Source organism: Nipponia nippon, unplaced genomic scaffold (genome assembly GCF_047370975.1).
Source record: "Nipponia nippon isolate SJK-2023a ecotype South Korea unplaced genomic scaffold, ASM4737097v1 scaffold_4, whole genome shotgun sequence".
In the NCBI taxonomy this organism is placed as follows: Eukaryota; Metazoa; Chordata; class Aves; order Pelecaniformes; family Threskiornithidae; genus Nipponia; species Nipponia nippon.
In genome coordinates, this window is record NW_028262358.1 from 41,318,484 (window position 1) to 41,340,778 (window position 22,295).

At 40.4% G+C, this 22,295-nt stretch overlaps 2 protein-coding genes across 4 annotated transcripts in view; one reads left to right on the forward strand and one right to left on the reverse strand.

The window, feature by feature from the left end:
* GREM2 (gremlin 2, DAN family BMP antagonist) overlaps positions 1-5,267 on the forward strand; it is a 39,858-nt gene extending 34,591 nt beyond the window's left edge. For all 3 annotated transcript variants that reach the window (XM_087775402.1, XM_087775403.1, XM_087775401.1), the window contains one exon: positions 2,379-5,267. In XM_087775402.1, the coding sequence (XP_087631528.1) occupies positions 2,380-2,886 (507 nt within the window). In that variant the 5' untranslated portion in view covers position 2,379 and the 3' untranslated portion in view covers positions 2,887-5,267. The remainder of the gene's footprint in view (positions 1-2,378) is intronic.
* A 4,328-nt stretch (positions 5,268-9,595) lies between these two features.
* FMN2 (formin 2) overlaps positions 9,596-22,295 on the reverse strand; it is a 163,099-nt gene continuing 150,399 nt past the window's right edge. Inside the window, exons 18-19 of the mRNA XM_087775399.1 lie at positions 12,010-12,091; positions 9,596-10,614 (exon numbers count right to left, since the gene is read on the reverse strand). Of these exons, the coding sequence (XP_087631525.1) occupies positions 10,588-10,614; positions 12,010-12,091 (109 nt within the window). The 3' untranslated portion in view covers positions 9,596-10,587. The remainder of the gene's footprint in view (positions 10,615-12,009; positions 12,092-22,295) is intronic.

Here is a 22,295-nt window from a genome sequence, read left to right on the forward strand (position 1 = left end):
ATGGGTGTCAGTGGGCAGCTGGCGTGGTTGCAGATGAATGAGTTTATCTGGTTTTTAGAAATACTGGTTTCTATTTAAAGGTGATTCTGTTTCAAGTGCACAATCTGGTGAAATTTAACTCTGCATCGGAACATCCTCCATTCATAGCTATAGGATTAGCACTTTCCTTTCCTTCAGCACTTCTGTCCTGGTTTCAGCTGGGATGGAGTTAATTTTCTTCCTGGTAGCTGGTATAGTGCTGTGTTTTGGATTTAGTATGAGAATAATGTTGATAACACACTGATGTTTTAGTTGTTGCTAAGTAGTGCTTACACCAGTCAAGGACTTTTCAGCTTCTTGTGCTCTACCGACTGAGAAGGCTGGAGATGCACAAAAAGCTGGGGGGGGGGCACAGCCAGGACACCTGACCCCAACTGGCCAAAGGGCTGTTCCAAACCATATGGCGGCATCATGCTCAGTATATAAACTAGGGAAAAGCTGGCCAGGGGACCACTGCTCTGGGACTGGCTGGGCATCGGTTGGCAGGTGGTGAGCAATTGCATTGTGCATCACTTGCTTTGTATATTCTATTATTATTATTATTATTGTTGTTGTTGTTGTTGTTATTAATTATTTTCTTTCAATTATTAAACTGTTCTTGTCTCAACTCATGAGTTTTTTCATTTTTACCCTTCCAGTTCTCTCCCCCATCTTACTGGGGGGAGTGAGCGAGTGGCTGTGTGGTGCTTAGGTGCTGGCTGGGGTTAAACCACGACAACTTTAAATTTCTCCCCTTAGAAATTTAGTCAGACACTGATATCTCATAAACTTAGAAAATCACCTAAAGGGATGTTATCTCACCTAGTCTGCTACAGTAGTTCCTTTTCTTTATCTCCATAGGGGTTAAATACATTAGGTCTGCTTTGTTAGGTGAGAAGTATTTGTAATTGCTGTTGTTATCTTCTCTTGCACATTTGCTGCAAACACTTCTTTGATCTGTTGGTGTCTTTGTTTGGAAAATGGCATGTTTTCATGTTAGGAGTAGCTATGCAACATCTCAAGTGTCTATAGTGTTAGACATATCTATGTTTACCAGTATGATGGTATTTTTTTTGTCTTGGCATCACTCTAAAGGAAAAAACAATCATTACTTGGAAGGATTTGAAGCTTTACTGGGAAGAGAGGGATAAGTCTTTCATCTGTACGCTCTTATAAAAATACAGTCCATTAAGAACAAAGGTGAGCAGAGCACTTTTAGAAAGACTTGAAGTGTCCTTGCCTCCGACCGGGAAGCTTTTGTGCTGCACGCACTTCTGGCACCCTAGAGACCCTCTGTTCTCCCTTCCCAGGGAGAACGATGTAAAATGAACTGTCAAATGAGTTGTGGCAGTTCACTGGTGAGCATTGACTTTATGAGGAAATTTAGTACGTCTATTCTGATATCCTGGAAGTGCATCGAGACACATTACTAAAACGAATTGGACAAGTGGTTGATGAAAATCCAAGAACTGGTAAGAGATGCTCCACAGAACAAGAAATCCTAATAGACAACCATAGGAAAAAAATATTTTTGCCAACTGGCTGACTACTTTAACTTAGCAACTGGCTTATGCTCTACCCTATTCCTTAACATCTAAAATAAATATTGAATTCTCTCCTGTTTACAAACCTTCTTAAACCATTTGACTAGGAGGCATTGCAGTAATGAAATCCTCAAAGTTGTGTTTAAGCATTTCCTCTTACTGCAAGAATAAATCCATCAAGTTTTCGGCCTCCCACAAAGACAACAAATGCAAGCCTGTAAGTAAGTGCCATAAAAACCCCAAGAAACTTCAGAAGCAATTTAAAATAATAAAAATACACTTTTGGACACCTCTCACTACTTCTGTGTGCAACGAGGCTGTGCAGGGACTCAGGGGCTGGAGAGGCAGATGGGAGTTCACCTTGTGTAACCTGGTATTCCCTTCCCCTTGTCCCGCCGTCCCCAAATCAGCTGTCACAGTATTGGCAGGAGTTTCCTGAGCCTTCACTAGCCAGGAGTTTGCCCAGCTGTTTGGCCCAGGATTTCAGAGAAGGAAGAAACATTTTTGGCTGAAGCTTCTGTAAAATCACTGCTTCAGCAATCAAAGGAGGAGTGTCGCTGTGGGGGAAAAAGAGTAGTTGGAGAGCTTGCGGGGGGGGGGGGGGCGCAGGGGAGCAATGTGATTTTCCACAGGGCCTGGCCTCTTCATGATAAATAATCACCCTAGAGTAGAGCTAATCTCCTAGGAAAAGTGTTGGGATTACAAAGGTGGTAAGATCTCCACTTCATCGAAAAGCATGTGTAAAGTTCAACTCCATTACAATTCTGTGGTTTGAAAATGTGTCTCTCTTAACATCTACTTGTGTTGCCGTTGCAGGATGATTTGGAAATTTGCCTTGTCCGTTTTTCTGATGGCAGCGCTGGTTCGAGTAACAGACACCAGGAAAAACCGTCCTGCAGGCGCCATTCCCTCCCCTTACAAAGACAGCAGCAGCAACCACTCGGAGCGGAGGCAGCAGCTGAATAAGGAGGTGCTGGCCTCCAGCCAGGAGGCCCTCGTGGTCACCGAAAGGAAGTACCTCAAGAGCGACTGGTGCAAGACGCAGCCCCTGCGGCAGACTGTCAGTGAGGAGGGCTGCATAAGCCGCACCATCATCAACCGCTTTTGCTATGGGCAGTGCAACTCCTTCTACATACCACGGCACGTGAAAAAGGAGGAGGAGTCCTTCCAGTCCTGTGCTTTCTGCAAGCCACACAAGGTCACCTCTTCGACCGTGCAGCTGGAGTGCCCTGAGCTGGACCCACCTTTCCGACTCAAGAAAATTCAGAAGGTCAAGCAGTGCCGGTGCATGTCTGTGAATCTTAACAACTCGGGCAAACTGTGAGAGCAGGCATGTAGCTACTGCTTGGTGTTGCCTCCATCAGATTTACTGCTGCCTCTCCTCTCCCACTGAGCAGACTGTCCATTTTGTTGGTTTGTTTCTTCTTTTCCTTTTTTTTGTGTTTCGTTTTCTTTCAGGAGGCATCTCTCCAGCAAGGAAAGGCTCCTTGTCGCTTGCCTACTGGAATAACACTTTTTAATGGGCTGTGTTAGGCACTTCACCATAAAGTTTCATTGTATTTCCAATATCATCTGGTGGTTGAATCTTCTGGAGTGGAGCAGGCTCACAGAAGTTGGGATTGATCATCTAAGTGACCCGTTGGCTGAAACCAGCATTAAATGTTTCCACTGTGTGGAGTAAAGCCCTCTGCCCTACACTCCAGTCCCCTCTGCAAGACGAGAGCACCTTCCCCGTGCTTTGATCTGGAGCTTGTGGGTCCCACTGGGAAGTGCTGGGGTGCTGCCCAGGACCGGGGGACGCAGACGAGGGAGAGTAATGAGGAGTAACGTGTGAAAAGCAAGCGAGACTCTCCGATGAGGCTCGTCTCCTTAAGACAACTTGGATTGTGCAATGACAAACGGTTCTGGGCTTGTTGTCTGAACGGCAGATAAGAAGCGAGGGGGAGAGGGCGAGGCGCTGGGTCAGCCACCATGACCACAGAGCAGACTGAGGATGGGTTCTGATGCTGTTGTGGTTAGAGTATATTGAACACGTGGTCTCTGCAGCAGTGTTTATTTTGTAACCTAGCTATAGTAAACAGCTGTTTAAAGTATTATAGACCTAGCCATGTATATTTTTCTTGTGGCAGAATATGCCAGAGATTAAAATATGTTGAGTAAGAAAGAGACTCGGTTGCTAGGTCAGCTGCCTGGCTTAAAATGGACATGGTTTAACAAGGCTTTTGGTAGGTTTTTGTGTGTTAGATACATGTGTGTGTCTTACTCCAAAAAAGGACAACATCCATTTATGACCTTATATTTATGCCTGCTCAGACCGGGGAAGGTGGGAGGGTAGTGGCAGAGAAGCTGAGAACACTTAAGGGAACGATGTTTCCCCTAAGGTATAAAAGCACTGTCGCACAAAGGACAAAATCTGGTCCTTGCTGGACTGAATACAAAAGCTGCATCAGTGTTATCAGGTTTTGGGAGTGGTGTCTCTCCCATGATTGGAAACCATGTTAATGTGTTAGTGTTAAAGGACAATCCCATCAGTCAGTGCCGCTGGAATGAGTCACAGCTGTAGGAGCAGGGAGAGAGTAAGTCATAATTGCCACAGTACTGGTGGTCCATTCAGTTTTTGAGTTCTACATAATCAGTGTTCGTGAACACTTGCAGTTCATTTTAAATCATACTACGTTGTTATTCAGTTGATGGAGTTTAGCATGTCCTGTATATCCCGTTTGTTACAGTTCTGATCTGTATTAGTCCCAGCTGCATTAAAATCCTATGTCTCAAAAACAAACCAGCCCCTTCCCCCAAACCAAAGCCGGTGCCTGCTCAATTGTCTGAAGCTTACAAATTAAAAATGACACGCCGACTCCCTGATGCATGTTTCACAGTTCAGCATCTGCATCTAGTGAAACCAGCTTGCTGTGGGAGCCCTTTCCCGCCAGCCTCTTCACACGCAGCCACTTCAAGGGGTTAATGTGTTTAGCACTCTCGCCAGCCAGGGGTTCAGTGCCACAGGTCTCTATTATGTGAGACAGGCTGCTCTAAGAGGCTTTCAGGACTGAGCTCCATGAGAGCTCACCAAGCGGTTTATGGGGATTGGCACGGGCAGGATGAGGTTGGTCAGGTCTGTTAGCCCTATTACGTGAACGGCCATGGCTTTTTGGCCGCGATCTTTCAGCATGTCAGAAGTGCACAGGGCGACTCGTCACGCAGGGATTGCTTTAGAGGCTGTCGCTGCTGCGCTGCCAGCATCATGCCAGCCACCGAACAGGCACCATTCAGTCTTGGCTTGAGAGTGTTGCGGGGCGGGGGGGGGGGGAAGGTGGCAATAGCTGTAGTCTACTAAGACTCCAGGGATCTCAGTCTCCACTTGAAAGAAATGAACTGAAAGTCAGGCATTTTGGACTAGAGAGAGAAAAGCACACTAGTAACTTCACTTAAGAAAAATGTGCAAGAATCTTTATCTTTAAGCTATGCCCTGCCTGGGTTTTTCACCAGTTTGCAATATGAATATGCTGCAGCTTAAAGCTCCTTCTAGGAGCTGTGTTTATGTAAAAACTGAGTTGAGCTTGTAATGGTTAAAACTGTATTTAATTCTTGTTTTATAAATGAAAACAAAAAATGAAGAAATGCTTTAAGTATAATGTAATTATTTTATAGGTCTACTATTAAATTATAGATTAAATAATAAAGCTACTCTAGGGTTATATGGCATCCAGGTGTATGAGATTTGCTTCAACACCTTGTGTCCAACTGCTCTCTAATCATAAGTATATTCTCCGGCTTCCATTTGACCCTACCAGATACAGGTAAATGTCGGCTCACCCTGACAGCTTAGGAAAACCTAGCTACTTCTTCCCTTGTCCCCTACCCCCCTCAAAAGTACCTGCAAGGCAAGAGGGAAAAATAAATTGCACTAACCCTAGATTCTGGAGTTGATTCTGCAGGCGCAAATTCTGTTTTTCTGGTTAACTGACAAGAAGACAACCAAAGCTCCACTGCTGGCTGAACTGCTGGCATCACTTGCAGTAAGAGAAGTAACTATTACCCTGACCTAAGTGGTTTTGCTTAAAATATAGCTAGATCCTTGTGTAACGGGCACCAAACTGCTCATAGGGGAAAAAAAAAAAGTATCTCAAGATATAGGTGAGCTTTAATGGTTGCTATCAGCTCTTGAATGAGTACACTGGATGTCTCTCCAAAGGTAGGATAGTGTTTTGGGTTTTTTTCTTTTTTTTCTTTCCAACCCAGAGAAAAGACAGTTGCAAAATAATCTTGAAGGAAGAATTCAATGAGGAAAGGGAGTTCTCACACTGAGGAATGAGCCTTCATGTGACCAGAAGAGATGCCTGTCATGGGTCTTGAAAGAAGCACGAGCACTGAGACCACAACTAGCAGGGGAGGGCTGTGTCCTTCGTGGCACTGTAACTGACACCTGCAGGAACCCCTTGCTCTCTTCCCTTCCCCGTGTCTTGCCAAAGTCCCCTCACAGTTCAGCAATGTAATGGGTTTGGGGACTTTTTTTCCTTTGCTAGCTGTTAATTTTGAGAATTACTGTTTTGCTGCGCTTTAGCTACCTAAGCTTGGTCCAGGCCCTCGGCTCAGAACTCGCAAGTGCCTCTGTCAATCGATCGGCTCAAAAGGAGCCCAGGCAGCCATCATCTCCTCCAATGCCCCCCTCTCATCCCCACCTGTCTCTTAGCCACTCTCCTGCTTTGCAGGTAGCTTCACTGCCCAGCACCCACCTGAAGCCCTGCTCTCTGTGGTAAAGCCCAGACTCCAGCTCCAGCTCTCCCAGCCTCCTGCTGCCCGAGTGCTGAACCACCGTACCGGAGGCACCGTACTGGAGGCGTACGCTGTAATCCAAAAAACTCCCCCTCGTGGAAGCAATCCAAGAGCAAGGCTAGTCTCCCAGGGTAGCTGAAAAAAAGCTTTAGGTCAGATAGATCCAATATTATTTCTTAAAGTAGAGTGGTGTTCTGGGACAGGGGATGGAGGGGGACAGTAAACGTTAAGCTCTACCACCATGGAACCGCCGTGTTGGCAGGGCCCCAATTTGGGGTGAGTGACAAATGAAGTTTTTAAGAGCTTAAATTTGAGCTGCAGCTGGGAATAAATGAGAAAACAGTGCTGACTCAATGGGGACCCTTTGTCTTCAGAAAGACACCATCTTTTCGAGGCAATGGACTTACAATTGGATGCCTTTACAAGTAGGTTGGATGAACGTCAGGTACAGATAGGTCTGTCACAAGCAAGAGAATGGCTTGGAAAACCTGTTCTGTAACATGAATCCCATCTGATTGGTGGGTGGCAGACCTGTATGGTGCGGGGCACAGTTTTGTCTCCTCCCTTTGCTGACCTGTTCACACTACCTTCAGAAAAGCTCAGCTCCATCAGTTTTCACTTATTCTGTCCGTAGCAGTTTAAAATTGATGTAACTTGAGTAACTGATATAATGGACTTGGCACAAACTCAGCTTTGCTTATTAGCCTAGAGTATGCAACAAAATAATTGCAATGCAAAGACTTGCTATATCTTCTCTCAATGGAATTAATAACTGCTTCCAGCTTTTTAAGCTGATCACTGAAAAACTGGGCAAGAAAAAACGTCAGTCTGTGGAAGATGTCACTAATTGTATTCCCACTGCCACTGTTGGTTAATACTTAACTAAGTTTTGGAAGTGCTTTGGGATGATGAAAGATGCTACAAAAAAGCTAACCACTACTGTGTCATGACACGTGACAAAGTGCCATGCTTCTGAAAGGCTTTAATTTGCAAGCCAAACAACGTGAATCTTCTTAGCTCCTCATAAAAAAAAAAAAAAAAAAAGGGGGCTGTTATTCTCCGTAAGTCACGTGTGCTGCTCAGGTATGAAAGTCCTTATTTAGCTGCTGCATTTGTTTAAGTAATGGTGAGTGATACCTGGTGTTGGTGATCAACAAAGGCTCAGAATTTTGTCTGTGAGAACTCTTGTAGGACTACAGCCAACTCAAAGTGTAGTATGCTTAATGTTGCAGTAAATGGGGGGAGAGGGGACCAGTGGGGTGTTCAACCCCCTTAACAAGAGGTTCGACACCCAAACAAACGACACGACACTAGTGCAGAATCCTGTAAAAAGCTGGGTGTGCCACTGAAAAAGAGAGCAGCGTGCTGGGAATCCGCTCTGAGAGTGCTGTGCGTCAACTTTGGTACTGCACATAGTGGGCTACTTTACTTGGTATGGAAGTTTGAAAACAGGCTGGAGAGAAGCTATATAAAAGAGAGACATGTTCAACCAAATAGGTTGGGCCTGAGTAAAATGAAAGAGGAAAATCTGTGTAGCAGCATGTATCTTAAGATCTTAACATGGTACCGCCAGCTGCAGTCAGCCTTTGACACTGTTCTTCAGAGACAGAGGTTTGCAAATAACTTTTAGCATCCCTGCTGCAGATCCAGTGAAAAGGGTAGTATGTATGTACGTATGTGACAGTCCTACCAGGTTGCTGGACAATACTTTAAAGATATAAAACATATCTACATCCATCTAGATATATATACACACAAAGACATTGTAATAGGCCGATAATACTTTTTAATGCATGTTTTTGCCCTAGCAGCAACTTCTTGAGACTGTTATGTAGGCAGTGTTGGTAGGAACAGGTTACAAACCTGAGCCAAACACACTACTGGAAGGCATGCAGAAGCCAGAGAAGCCAGTGATACATAGTCTGATTGGGTAAAGGACTCCGAAGCATCTCGCTACCACCACCTGGGGAAAAGGTAATATATCCACATAACTGGGAATTACTGTCGCTGTGCTTCCAAAAGGTGAGGAAAGAGAAGCCGCCTTTCCACCTATCCCTTCACAAAGGCTTTTCCTTGATCACAGGAGCCTGAATGCGATGTGGTGCTTAGGGAGCAAATGGTTGCTAGCAAGCCACAGCATAGCCTGACAGTGAAGTGAGGAGGCAGTTATTTCATTATTATTCCTTTTATTTTCATATAAATTAACATTCTAAAAAAATTGAAATAGAAACACTAAATACAGTATTGCACATAGTGATCTTTGTTAGATGATCTATTATTTCATTTACTATAGTAATATACATACTGTAGGTACTGAAGGAAACAGGAAGGCTACAAATGAAAACATGCTACTGTATCCTTGCACTTAGGAGCAAAGTTAAGAGGAAAAGACTATTGTTTACATAAATACAAACATGGATTTGAATCAGTGCCATTAAAATAGCTTTATTTTTTAAAGTTTTTCCCATAAGTTAGTCGTAACAGCAAATAATCTCTTCTTTTCACTTCCCCAAATAGTAATGTTACTCCCATCAACACAAAATTTTAGAACTCCATTCTTGGTAATTTATATCCCTGCCAGAAATTATTACAAGTAGAGATTTTCACATAGGTTTGTCAGCAACAGGAGACTTGCTTTTCACATAGTGAAAAAAACATCTTTTCTAGTGCTTGGTATACGTGAAGAATAACAGATTCCTGAGGTCATATTTCGCACTTCCTTTTATGAGACCCTGTAGGATATACTAGCCTCTGGACAGCTAGGAATGTCTCTTGATGTGCTAGATTAGACAGGGAATAACCCAACCCAGCAGGTGAGAGTTCATTTGCCTTACCCCAGTGTCTTCCAGGCTCCAAGGTTGTGAGCATGTGCGTCCAATTTGGTGGCACACACAGTCTGCTTTCAGGAAAAGTGCGCTTTGAAAGAAAAATGTTATCAATCAGGCTGATTGGTTTGGGGCTCTTAAATTAGGACTGGAGGAAGGGGTTGTTATCGGTTGATCAGATCAAAACTGATACAGTAAATTCTGGATTGCAAATAGGAATTAAGCATGTGGTCTAAAATGGAAGCCCTAAGTCATAGATTTCAATCATTAACCTCCTAGTCAGGGACATGAAAGCCTGGAAGAAAAGTCTGCAATTCTGTTAAGTGTGAAATTGATGTCAATTAGTTGGTAGTCTATGTTCTGTCACTAGAATTGGCTACTGTTTTCCATAAACGTCAATCCCCACGTGCATCTTTTAATGGCTCTCTAAAGGAGTTTTAAATTAACTGTAAAGCTAATTCCAAAAGGGAAGTCACGTACATGTGGCCAAAAGCCTGGCTGACTTAAGTGATCAGCAGTTAAAACTATACTATACCTTCTAAAGTTCATGTAAAAGTATTAGCTGCTTTATATATTAACAAACTATAATAGCCAAATCTCTCTCATACTCTCTATCATACTTCTGTGCTTTTCTGTATTTTCCTGCTTCTCACTCTTTTTTTTTTTTTTTCCCTTTTTTTTTTTTTTTTAATGCTGGATTTCTGACTCCCATACTACCTGGCATTCACTATCTGGCAAAAGATGAAGTAAAAGTATGCTGCCTTATTGATTTTAAAGATAGTTACAGTAAACATCTTGTTCCACAAATATTTAGTCATGGAGGGCAACCAAACAAGTTGGGAAAGCATTGATTATACTGTATAAACAGCACTTAACGATTCAAAATACAAACTACAAATGCCAACATGAAACGGATACAAACAATTCACTAGGAGTAACATTTCTTTCCCTAATCTAAGTGCAGTGCCATGAAGTATTTGTGTTAGACAGATGTTGCCAGTAGGAATGGAAATGTTTTACTGTATTGAGTAGCATTCTTATGAAGTTCAACTTAATGCAATTTTCAGCATGTTCAGAACTGATACAGATGCCACTTTTTATGCATGCTGACTTGGCCTATTTGTAATATACCATACAATTTACAAAATATCATTTCTGAGTGGCAAAGGAGATACAGAGTCCAGGGAAGGTGTTTCAAGTCCATACCTAGTCTATTGCTGGGCACTCCATTAAAGTGATTACATTTGTGAATGAATGTACAATAACACATCAATTGGTGGAAAACTTTAGAGAACAAAAAGCGAATTCAAAAAGGTCAAGAAAGCAAATGATCAGGATGATGTAGTTTCCTTCCCCCTCACTCCCCACCCACAGGCATGTTGAGTTTTGGTAACCAGGTAACAATGGCTTTTGCTTTTCTTCTCTCAGATTTTCATACTTATCTTTGCTTTCTGAAAATAAATTAAAAAAGCAGAAAAATGAGTGTACATAAAACCACCTCACACAAATATGAAAAGCACAGAAATGCATAGGCTAACGTTCAGTTATACTTACTGTAGAATTGACTTCAAAAATTTCCTTTGAAGCTAGAACTGAAGTAGACTGCAGCTACACACTGCTTGTGAAATATTTTTGTTTACTTTCCTTTTCACTCTATCAAATTTTCAGTAATATGGAAAGTCCCAGTTTCAGTGCAAATAATAATGATACAGGAATAATTAAGCCTATAGTTATTTCTTAAAAAAAAAAATTAAAATCTCTCAGTGTCTTTACATATGGCAAGATATAGCTGAGATGGAGAAATCCAAATCAATGTTTCTTTTTTTGGGATTGTTTTAAAATAATATCTTGACCTGCTTTCAAATAAAATTAATAAAATAAAATCTAGTTTATCATTCCTAACCAAGCTGTTACTTCATTTACATTTCTTGTGGCACTAGCCACAGCCAGCGCCCCCTAAATATTCAGAATAAGAAACAATAAATGCAATATTATTTCTTTCTGTGTCAGATTATGTTAGCTAGAATATAGTAAATTCCCACATGCTTCATTTCAAGGATGTGTCACAGTAACATAGCCATGACTACAAAGCACAAAAGAATTAAATCACGCCTGAGGGGGGATGGACAGGGACATGGACACATGAAAAAAATCTTCTGTTATGATATTTTACAGGTATAATAGATGTCCAGTTGCTACAGGTGAAAATTTTAGTGTAAGGTGCCAGATTAATTTTTCACTACAGGAATATTCATTTTCTGTAAAATCAGTCATGAACCTAGCAATGCTTAGGCAATCATAGTGGAAAAGTTTCACTGAATGACTAGAATTACTCCTCTACTATCATTAAAGTTATTTATCTGTTTTCAGAAGAATGGTGAGAACAGTGTTATCTTCTTCTAGGGTTTCTATTCCAAACAAATCCAGATCAGTGGAACAGAAGCTACTAGTATTTGATACAGGGAACCAATTTGAAAAATGTGTACCTATCACAATTCTCCCTTACATTTTGCAACTGTAGAAATGAGAGTGAATACAGACTGAATAAGCTTGAAGACTGGAACTGGTTTTGTGCCTTCTAGGTGCATCCCACATCAAGACTGAGATGCAGACAGATTTGCAGGGTGGAGCAACGATACACTGCTCTTGCTTGTGCTACAACTATTTCGTGGAGTAATATTCATAGGCAGCATTCAAGTTCGTTAATCTAACACCTTTTACGAAAATGTTAAACACTAAAAAAATAAAACAAAAATGTACATCAAGAATAACATACCTATAAAATGCAAAGAGAAAAAGGTAGAACAAGTGATGGGAACAGAAGCATTGCTACAATTTTTACTTACAATTCCGGAGTCGTGTTTTGGTCTTATATTGTATAGCGACTTCCCCTTTTTCTGCCTGCAGACTTCCTCTGCTTCTTTAACTCTGAAGAGAGACAAAAATTATAAATATTCCTGTAGACCAAACCATTTCCAAAGGCATTGCAGTATATAACTTACAAATTTAGGCCTGAGGACACAAGTGAATAACTTTATTCCCCATATTTTCATTAGCACGCATTTGCACACTGTGGCTGTTGTTGCCGTACCATCAGACTCTGGCACTTGCAAGGACAGGCATAATCAATGGCATAATCAATTCTAGTTACAAAAGCAATCAGTACTTATTGTAGTTGAAGATGCAAATGTATCAGGATTTAAACTACACTGGGTGGCATGAAGTTTACCTTTCAGAGCATTCATACCAAACGCTGCTAAGAAAGCTCCTTTTCTTTTTATGACTGTTTAAAAATCATTCTTCATCCATTCCCAACCTCAGTACTTCAACTACAGTTTAAACAAAGTTTCTCACCAAGCTATCTTCCCTTTCAGCCAATTTTGTTTGTATTTAAAATGGCAAAATATCTTAACCTAAATTTCCAGTCTTCACTCTCTAACTTAAAACAAAAAATGGAAAATTGCCTTGGGACATGATGTTTACAACCAAGGTGGTGCACGTCACTGCACACATCTCTGTCTTTCCAAAGCTGAGAGCGAGCAGCAAGGCTTACAGGCCCACTGGGGATGAATGCACTCGGGCTGCTTGGATGTAAAGAGAGGAGCAGGTTCCAGAAGCGAGGGTCCACTTCTCAGTGCATCCTGACTTGGCAAACAGTACCAAATTAGGGCCTTGTGAAATGCCACCAAATGCCACATTTTTTATGAGATAAATGTCTTTTTTGTCACACAGATAGGGAACAAGCTGTGAAAGGCAGAGGGCTATACTCAGACTGGGAGCCTGCCAGAATCAGTCTGGTGGGTTCAATGGTGCACTGTAAAATGTTTCTTTACCATTTTTACTCATTTTGTAGATCAACCTTACAAACACACATGGCTATTGAAACACTGATAATCCAGGTTTAAGTTATGAATTCTCTAAGTTTCAAAGACTTACATAAACCCTTTCTATATGATGGCATTAAATGGTGTGAGATGCATAATTTTTTTATGAGAGATGAGAATATTATTTATAAATAAGGAAGCAGAAAATAAAAATGTAAATCCTATATTGGCTTGCTCTTGCCAACAACATAGACTTTAGATGGCACTTACTCTGCCTTTTCATCAGTATCCAACAGTGAAAAAAAGAAACAACAGTAAAATGGTATTGAAGAAGTTATATATCCTTGGCTGGTTCCTTGCAGTTCATCTCCAGACCACTTGCATGTCTGTGATTTCACTGAGGCTACACAGGGCAATGTGAGAATCAGATTTTGTGTTACTATTATTTTTAAATATTTCTTGTGTGTGTGGTAGGGGCCAGATTTTGAAAATAAGACTCCAGCTGGGTCTGCTAAGCACATTAAAAAAAACTGCTTTCGCATTCATCTCTCCTTTATCCAACTTCACCAGACACACCTCGTTCTTTTCATAAGTTTCAAATTTATACTTTCAAAAATTAATTTAAACGTCAGTTCTTTTCCAGCACTTCCAACAAGCTGCTCTCTTCATTTGGTGGCCTTATATTTTATTAATGTAGGAAGACCTTTATGTGCACAGGTGGGGGAGAAAAAGGCTTTGAAACCTATTATTTTCAAGCTGTAACACTTTCTATCTGACTGCAAATTAGATAGATTGCTGCAGCATAATATAGAACAAAAATGTCAAACAGCCAAGTAATTCATCTTTAAAAATGTATTTAAATAGATTCAGTAAAAGTGGCAGACAAAATGTGGTGATAGCTTTAAATAGAATCTTATGGGAATGATACAGAATGCAGTAAAATTCAAAGACATTTTCTTTTTCCTAAAACACCACCCTTTCTTCTGCTTCATATCTGCTTACATCTGAAGGAGGAAAAGTATCTGTGACATTGATCTTCCCATGATCTTTTCCAAACAGTCAGACACATTCCAACCTATCAAAAGCCACTCTTACAAAGTCAGATATAAAATAGCACGTCTATCATATAAATTTCTTTTTTTTTCCAATACAACTATAGCTGTCTCCCTTTACTGGTACACATAATTTAAATAAGAAAATGAAATGTTACCTGGGAGTAAATTACTATCAAATCCCAGGGACCGTACAAGTACTATTGAGGTTATCAAAATGACTGTTTTATAGAAGCAATGAAATATATGCAGGTATTCAGACTACTCATCATGCAAATGACAGCATACGTAACATACAAAAATATTTACCAAGCCAGTTCACACAGATCCAGATGTTATTCTCAGGAAATGTCAGGGAATCTTTAGTTCCAGTCTTTGTCTCATCTAAAAATCCCCTTTCTAGGATAGATCACCCACTGCTTGCCTAACATACCAGGTCATAAGACAGCACAGCTCTCTGTGCGTCTCACGTTAATTCAAAACAAAAATCCTCATACGGAATGGAACCATTGATAACATAGTGATAGGGGTTACTTTTTAAAAAGCAGGTCCCGTTAAGCGTCACTTTCAGTGTAACATCTCTAAATGTTCTGCTTCTTAGAGAAATAGCTATTTAGGGAAAGGCTGTCTCCGCTTGAAACAGCAAAATGCTAATAACAACGCCACTCTGTGAGGGAGGAAATCAGAACTTCTGCGTTCCTCAGATTGGGCTTGAAAATATGATCCACAGCCTCCGGACTGATAAATGACAACCTTAAGCTTGTGCTACCCATTTTTCTAGGATTATGTAAGAGGGTCTGGTCTCACTAGTATGGTTGCCATCCTCAAGTTTTTGGGAGCTTTTGTGAAATTCCTTGGAGTTTGAGCCTATTTATTCATACCGACGGGAATGCAGAAGATGAGAAGCATTACTCCCTAATGCACTTAAGACAAAGCTGAGAGCTAGCAGCCGCTCAGTTCCAGTTCCAACCATATCACTGACTCACTGCGTGGGTTTGGGACAGCTCGCTGTATCTTGGCCCCCATCCTGCTCTCTGTGCAGGAAGATTCAAGTGGTTGGACAGAGCCTCGCTGAAGCCAATACGACCTATACCTATGCTTCTTCAGCAAGAAATGTCCTTAGAAACGTAAAGATGGTACACCAAAGGCTCATCGTTAGGAGGCTTAGTTTATGACCACGTTAAAACTGGAAGCACAGAGAACTGTATAAACCTACAGCTGTATCTATAAAAGAAAAGTCAGCAGACTGGTAAAACAAAGAGACAAAGGCAAACATTAGCCTTCCACAGTGCTAAATCATAAACCAGTGAAACTGGTATCAATTTCTACAGTGTGCAAGTGTATTTTCTGAAGACTTACCATTCAACTAAATTAGGATTTTATTAAATGTAAAATTAAAACCTAAAATTAACCTAATCCTTCTGGAAGAACAAAAGGATGTGTTTTGATATGAATATCAGTACCATTTAAACTGAAAGATCTAGAAAAGCAGGTAAAAGGTTACCTTTGAAGTAGCGGCAATAGTCTTAATTCAGTTGGAAAATAGCTTTTAATTGCAACTGGCAATTTTTTGTCAACTTCTTAGGTTTTCTCCACTGGCCCTGAATGATTCTTCATCTTCCCATCCATGAAACTATCAAGATTTAGGCCAAACCACCTTGCTTCTGTCAACTCATGCCTGGTTCAAGTCATATTTCTCACAGTGGCAAATTCCTGCGTACCCTCCTCTCACTCAGGCTTGTCCTGTACTACTTCCCACTGACTAAAGTGAGACCCTGATCAGCATGAAGGTACAAGATAATAACCAAAGACCAAAAGGTGCAAAAATTGTATGAACGCTAGTGGTTGTATCAGGAAGACTGGGTTAACTATTCAACTATGGTGAGCTGTTAGAGCTTCATGAAGAAATTAATGGATCTAATTCAGTACTGGGAGGAAGGAAGAGGATATTTGGAGAAAACAACACAAAAGTTTGGAATCTGTGAGCCTCCCAACAGTCACAAAAGTGGAAGCAACTGCAGACAATGACATACTTCCAGGCTCCAGGCCAAGGTGACACTGCTACTCTGCCAATGCAGAGCATGAAGAACTCAAAGAGCATGCAACGGTTAAAAAGATGTTCCTAGGAAAGGAGTGGGGATTCAATTGTCAGGGCCTGTGTGGAAAGATAGGCTGACATCGGGGGAGGCTGTGGAAAAAGAGTCTAACGAAGGCGGGTGTTCCCCAGTTCCTGAGAATTATGACCCTTAGGCAAAGACAGGCATGTGTATAGATTGATTTATTGTTCTGAAGATCTGTTTTTACTTAAACTACTTAGTTCTACATTGCTAATACTTCCTGTTTTAGAGGCTGTTCGGTCCCTTTATAGAGCCATTGCTCTCAAGTGCAACGAAATACTCAGAAGAAGGACAGATGCTCAAGGCATGGTCTGAGAGGGGGTGTGTAAGATGGAGGTGACAAGGGACATGGTGTGCTCTTGAAGAAGCCAGGTGGTACAGTTAACTTGGTAAGTGTGATGGGAATAATTTGCAGTCTTACACTGTGCTAAGCTGCTTTGCTAGACTGATGCTCAAACTATCTCACTTCATACTTTTCAACTGCTTCTCAAACTCACTTTCTTTCAGTAAACTGACTTAGCTTCATTTGCTATCAACCCCTGTCCCATCTCATGTCAATTCAGGCTTAAAAATGAGCGTATCAGTTTGACAGGAAAGATAACATCAGCTGCGTTACGTTTAGTAATTTTTACCTGTTACTTCTTTTCCCAAATAATTTCTTTATTTTGTCTTAATGAGAACATAATCCTACAAAAACTAGTCTTCTCAGCCTAGACAATCAGAGAGTTGCTTAACTCTCAGTGTAGTAATCTGAAGAGCAGAGGTATTAACAGCAGCAGACCCAACATCAGGCCCAGGGCAGATTCTATAAATACTTAATAAGAGTGTTCATAACTTAAATCTAGACAAATATACTCCTTAAATATTAAATTTAGCTAAAGCATTGCTTGCATTATTTCAGAAAGGATAAACTTCCAAACAGCCCCAACAGTAAGAAAACATGTAGGGAACGTACAACAGTGGGCAATCCATGGCTCAGTTTAAAAAACAAACAAACAAACAAAAAAACAACAACACAAAAAAAAGCCACACCAAAAAACAAAAACCAAAAAACTGCAAGTGAATGAACAGCTAGAGCCCAAAAATTAAGGTCTCGAAATCTACTTAGTAAGATTCAGAGAGTCTAATAATTGTCACCCGTAACAAAGGAAGTAGTTTCTTATTTCCATCATAATAAAAACTCTTCTCCAACACTTTCACCTCCTTCTACCTCCTATTTATTGTGAGACAAACATATACAAACTATGTTTAAAGACAGTCTGTAAGATGAATAAGCAAGTTACACTTTGGCACACACACAGGAAAAAGAAACCAGACATCCTTACAAACCCGAAAGACAGAGTATCTTTATCTACCTTCTAGACCAAAAGCCGGCCTGGCCACAACCTTATCAAGGCTTAGAGACTTTCTGTCATCATTCAATCCATTGAGGGGGGGAGCCACTTTCCTGCCACTAAACATTAATAATTTTGTCTGAAGTATCTGTGGCAGACAGATTCATTTCCTACTGGCTCCATCTAGGCTTGGTAGACTTATACTTCACTAGCGAGCACTATGACATGACAAATGTAAGCACAGCGAGAAGACTGGGAGGTTATATGCCTTAGATAGTAGAGCTGCTCACAAAAACTTCCACGATAAACTCAGACAGACATTACTTTTACAGTTTGACAGTATAGTTCATGAAACCCAAAAGACATTTTTCTGCAGATATTCTGTATTTTTTAACATAAAACAAAGTTGAGGACAGTACTCTTTATACTACTAAGTGCTTATTATCAGATAAACAAAATGGGTGTTGCCAAAGTATTTTATGTAGGTTTGTCTGGGTTGGAGATAACTAATTTATAATAATAATAATAATAGTACCTTCAAAAATAAAAACGAATAAAAAAATCCTCAGCAAAAACATCAAGTGCCAGATGTCTTTAAGACTTCAAGAGCAGAAAACTTTAAAACTCTTTCTTTGAAAACTCTTCCAGAGCAATGTGCCTATATTTTATTCTTTGACCCAGTTACTAAAATATTGAAATGATTTTTTGCTATGGAGTTTCTCTTTAGTGAAAAAACAGAAAGGAAAATTACGATTCCCAACATAAAAGTAGAGTAAAAAATGTAGAGCTTTTACGTTCACGCCAATAGGGTTGAAGTGATGACATAGATATGATTCAGTAACTGACTGCAAAGACTTTATACAGATAAGAAGCACATTGTAATGTACCTGGTCCCATCAAACTGACTGATGAAACCTAACCTCTGCCTACCTACAAAGAGATTATGTATTAGACTATCTTGACATCCCTGCCAGCTCCTTGCATGGTTACTTCAAGGACCACGAGGCAGACAATGGCTGGCTGAAAGATGCAGTGATTAATCATACTTTGGCTTGGAGGACCAAGGACAAATAGATTAAAATGTTTTAATCTGGCCACTTAACACAGAGACTAACCTGTAGCAGGACCCTGAATAAGACCCCTCCTCTGTCAACAGCGTAGAGTAGACTTTGGGGAATACATTTCAGATTTTCTTCAGTGTGCATCATGTCAAACGGGGCTAAAATAAGGCTTTGAGGCCAACTGAAATGAAGAGAGACCTTCCCATTTGCAGAGTCTTACTGTAATCCACAGCACGCTTCAACATATTCTGAAAGAATTTCAATTCAGAAACATTCAGTTTCACTCAGTTCTATCTGGCAATCATATTCTTGGTGATCTAGGGATTCTGCTCTTATCTGTGCAGAGATACACAGATGTGCATAAATACAAAAAAGAATACCGTGCTGAAACATGTTTTAAACATGATAACTTCAGCATTAAAGAAAATTTCACCTAGAAAATATAGTGACGTGAAAAATTAAACTGCTGAGGATGGCTATGATTCTAATAAAATGCAAACGTGTATATACCCACTTAAATACATTTCCTGACTTCTGCCATCAAATTCATATTTTTTTTTTCCTTTTCAAAGTGGCCAGTATTTCAGGCTATACCTGGCTACCTTCAGGCAAGATTGAAATCACTTTCCTACAGACTTTACATAAGAAAATTGAGGTTACTCTAAGAAAAGATAGTCATCACCTTCCATTGTTTTTCTTGGGACTGAAGCCAGGTTGCTCTCAAAGAACCTGGCTGCATTCTGGGCTATTTCGTTAGGAAATTCAACAGGAAACGATAAGGGAAGGGAACAAGACTGGAGGTGAGGTAAAACTGGTAACAATCAGAAACCAAAAGAAAGGAAACTCATGAGTGAACGGAAATATGAAACTATGTGTTTGCTGTAAAACATTTTTAAGGAGCAGATGGGGTAAAAGAAGGAAAAAATGCAATGTGTAAAAACGAATGAGAAAAGGCTCTGTGAACAGACTATGTGGAGAAGGAGACTATCTTAAAGACAATATGGAGACATACCCTGGACAGATGAGTTCCTACATTAGGTATACTGGGGCTACTACAATGGATAATTGATAGCTACAAGATTGGCAGTACAAGCAAAGATGAGAATTCAGTGCATAGAAGAGATCACTAGAAAGAAAAGTAAAAAAAAGTAGAAGTCAGCTAAAGAGCCACAGAATTAGAGCTCTCCAGTGCAGGAGATGGGAAAATAAGAGGCCTCCAACTTTGCTGCATCAGGTAAAAATAATCATATCAAAAGGTGCCCATTCATAATTATATAATGACTCAAAACAACTGCAGACACAGCAAGGTTCTTCCCAAAAATGTAAAAAAACAACCCTGATATTAGAGTATTCCCTGTACTCATACCATAAAACATGCACACAGCCACTTAACACTTAATGGATGTTGTCATAGGAAAATATTCTTTTTTCAAGAAGTGGTGAACAGGAAAGGGTTAAAAAACCTGAAAAGATCACTATACAGTACGAATCATGGTATCCCATCTCATTATGCCCTAAACTGTCACACCCAGTCTGACATTACAGCCATGAAAACAGGCTGCAAACTTCCTTATGAGATAACGATTAGTATCTATCTCTTTTTATGCACAACACACATACTAGGATGCAATGTAACGTGCCAGCATGATACACTACCATCACCAGGTAAGTACAGAAGAGACTGCTGAAAAGCCCTTCTGCTGTTCATGTCAGGGCATTCTGGAATCTGGCCTCATGCAAGTCACAAAAAATAGGAAAGATCACAGATTTGGAATTAGTTTTTTACTAGATCCTTCACTTTGTTCTAGTTTACTATTTGTATGCACCAGCTGGCTTGCAGTTGCAAATGGAAATATTTGTTCCTGCCTTAAAAAACACAACACTAAAAAATGTTAAACTAAGGTATTTAAAAGTAGTTTCCACCAAAGATCCAGATTGAGAAACTTATCTCCAAATGCTTTTATTTCTCACAAACTTTTCCCTCAAAAACAATGCTAAAAATGAAAGCTACTGCTTTTCTCCCCTAACCAAAAAATGACGGTGTTTTCATTGAAAAAAGGACTAATTGCTGAAAGTGCACAAGGAAGGAAAAAAAAGTACTGAAATGTTGAGCAACCTCTCTCAGCTGGACAGCAAATTGTCTCTTTGTGAGGCACTGCCTCAAAGGTCTGTTCCTAGCTTCCGACTCTTTGGTGTGTTTGGGTTTCTTTTAAATAGATTTTCCAATGCCTGTAACAGCATTTTCTGATCAGAAAGCTATTTTATTTAAGTTAAAATTTTTAAATACTCTCAAAAACTGAAGATCCTTTTAATTATTCAATTCAAAGTCACGTAAGCTGGATTCTGTTTTGAAATGTCATTAGAACTATGAGTTGTAAACCCAAGCCTACCAGCATGCAGCTCAGTTGATTAGAGAGCAATAAAGACATTGAGATTAAAGTTCCCAAGGCAGAAAATGTATCTACCCATAACTACTTACTAACATAACGCTTGGAGCTTTTAGTTGGCATTACAACAGCATGCCAAGCAAAACGTGACCCCACTAAACATACTCCACATTTTCATCATTTCCCTCTCATATTGCCACTCCGTATACATTTTTCTTCTCTTTCCTTCCGTCTCCGCATTTCTTTGCAAGTGCGTATTCCCATGTCCCCCGATTTCTCACTCTCAAGTCTGACTCACTGGTTCCTATTATAAGCGTTAACAAAATATCCCTTAAATTACTCTGAGAGGACATTGCTTGTGCTATGGGATTTAATGCCCTTCTCTGCAAGTAGAAGTGGCAGCTTACCAATATGCTTCTCACTGTGCAACGTACAGATATCCAATGCCAGACTTTAAATTGCTCAACAGCAAGTTTTAAATCATCCTGCCGAGGAGTCTGTAGGGAGACATACCAGTCTTTCTGCAGAGGGAGATCAATGAGCTGTGGAGACATGCTGGCCAGGAATCTCCCTTTCATCTAGATATACACAGTGTGACACACCAGGTGCCAGCTTAACTGCTATTCTTACGGGAATGGGCAACTTTTACATTTGAGAGAGGAGTGCATTTTTTGAGTTTATAGATTATTTTTAATGTGTCAAAGATTTATCGTAGGAGTTAAAGGGTTGAATAAAGTCAGCCAAAAGAAATTCTCAAGCTTAGTGTGATGCAAGATATCAGGGATTTACAGAATTTTACCATCATGTTGATCCTGCTTATGAACTCTCTTCTGCTGGCATCCCTAACACAGTCAGTCTCTGTTCAGTGACATGCCTCTTCATAAAGACAAGGGCCAGACTGAGCTTATGAGCAGTATATACCTTATGTACACACTTACAGGGCACCTATATCTGTCCCCTTCTCTCTCTCTTCCCCTCCCCCCCACCCCCATCTAGAAACACAACTTTCTTTCCCCTGTTTAGGTAAATCGTTGCAAGGTTGCGCAGGCCCCCTGGGACAGGAAACAATCTGAAGAAACAGAAACATGTCCAGAGCTGGAGTGGACAGACGAGTGTCAGTACCTCACTTGTACCCAGAGAAAGGGAAGGTGGAACTGTGGCCCTGCAAACATGTTTCTGCCTTATTATTGACCTGTTTCTAGTACGATCTGAACCGGCATCTAAGGCCTAATGACAGTGACCTTTGACAGCAATGGAACTTTTCTTTAAAACATAGAAGTTCTTAAAGGACTGACTGCTTTTTGTTACTATAATAAGCCAGGGTGTATTTCAAGGCTGTAAAGAAAAGATGAAGTTG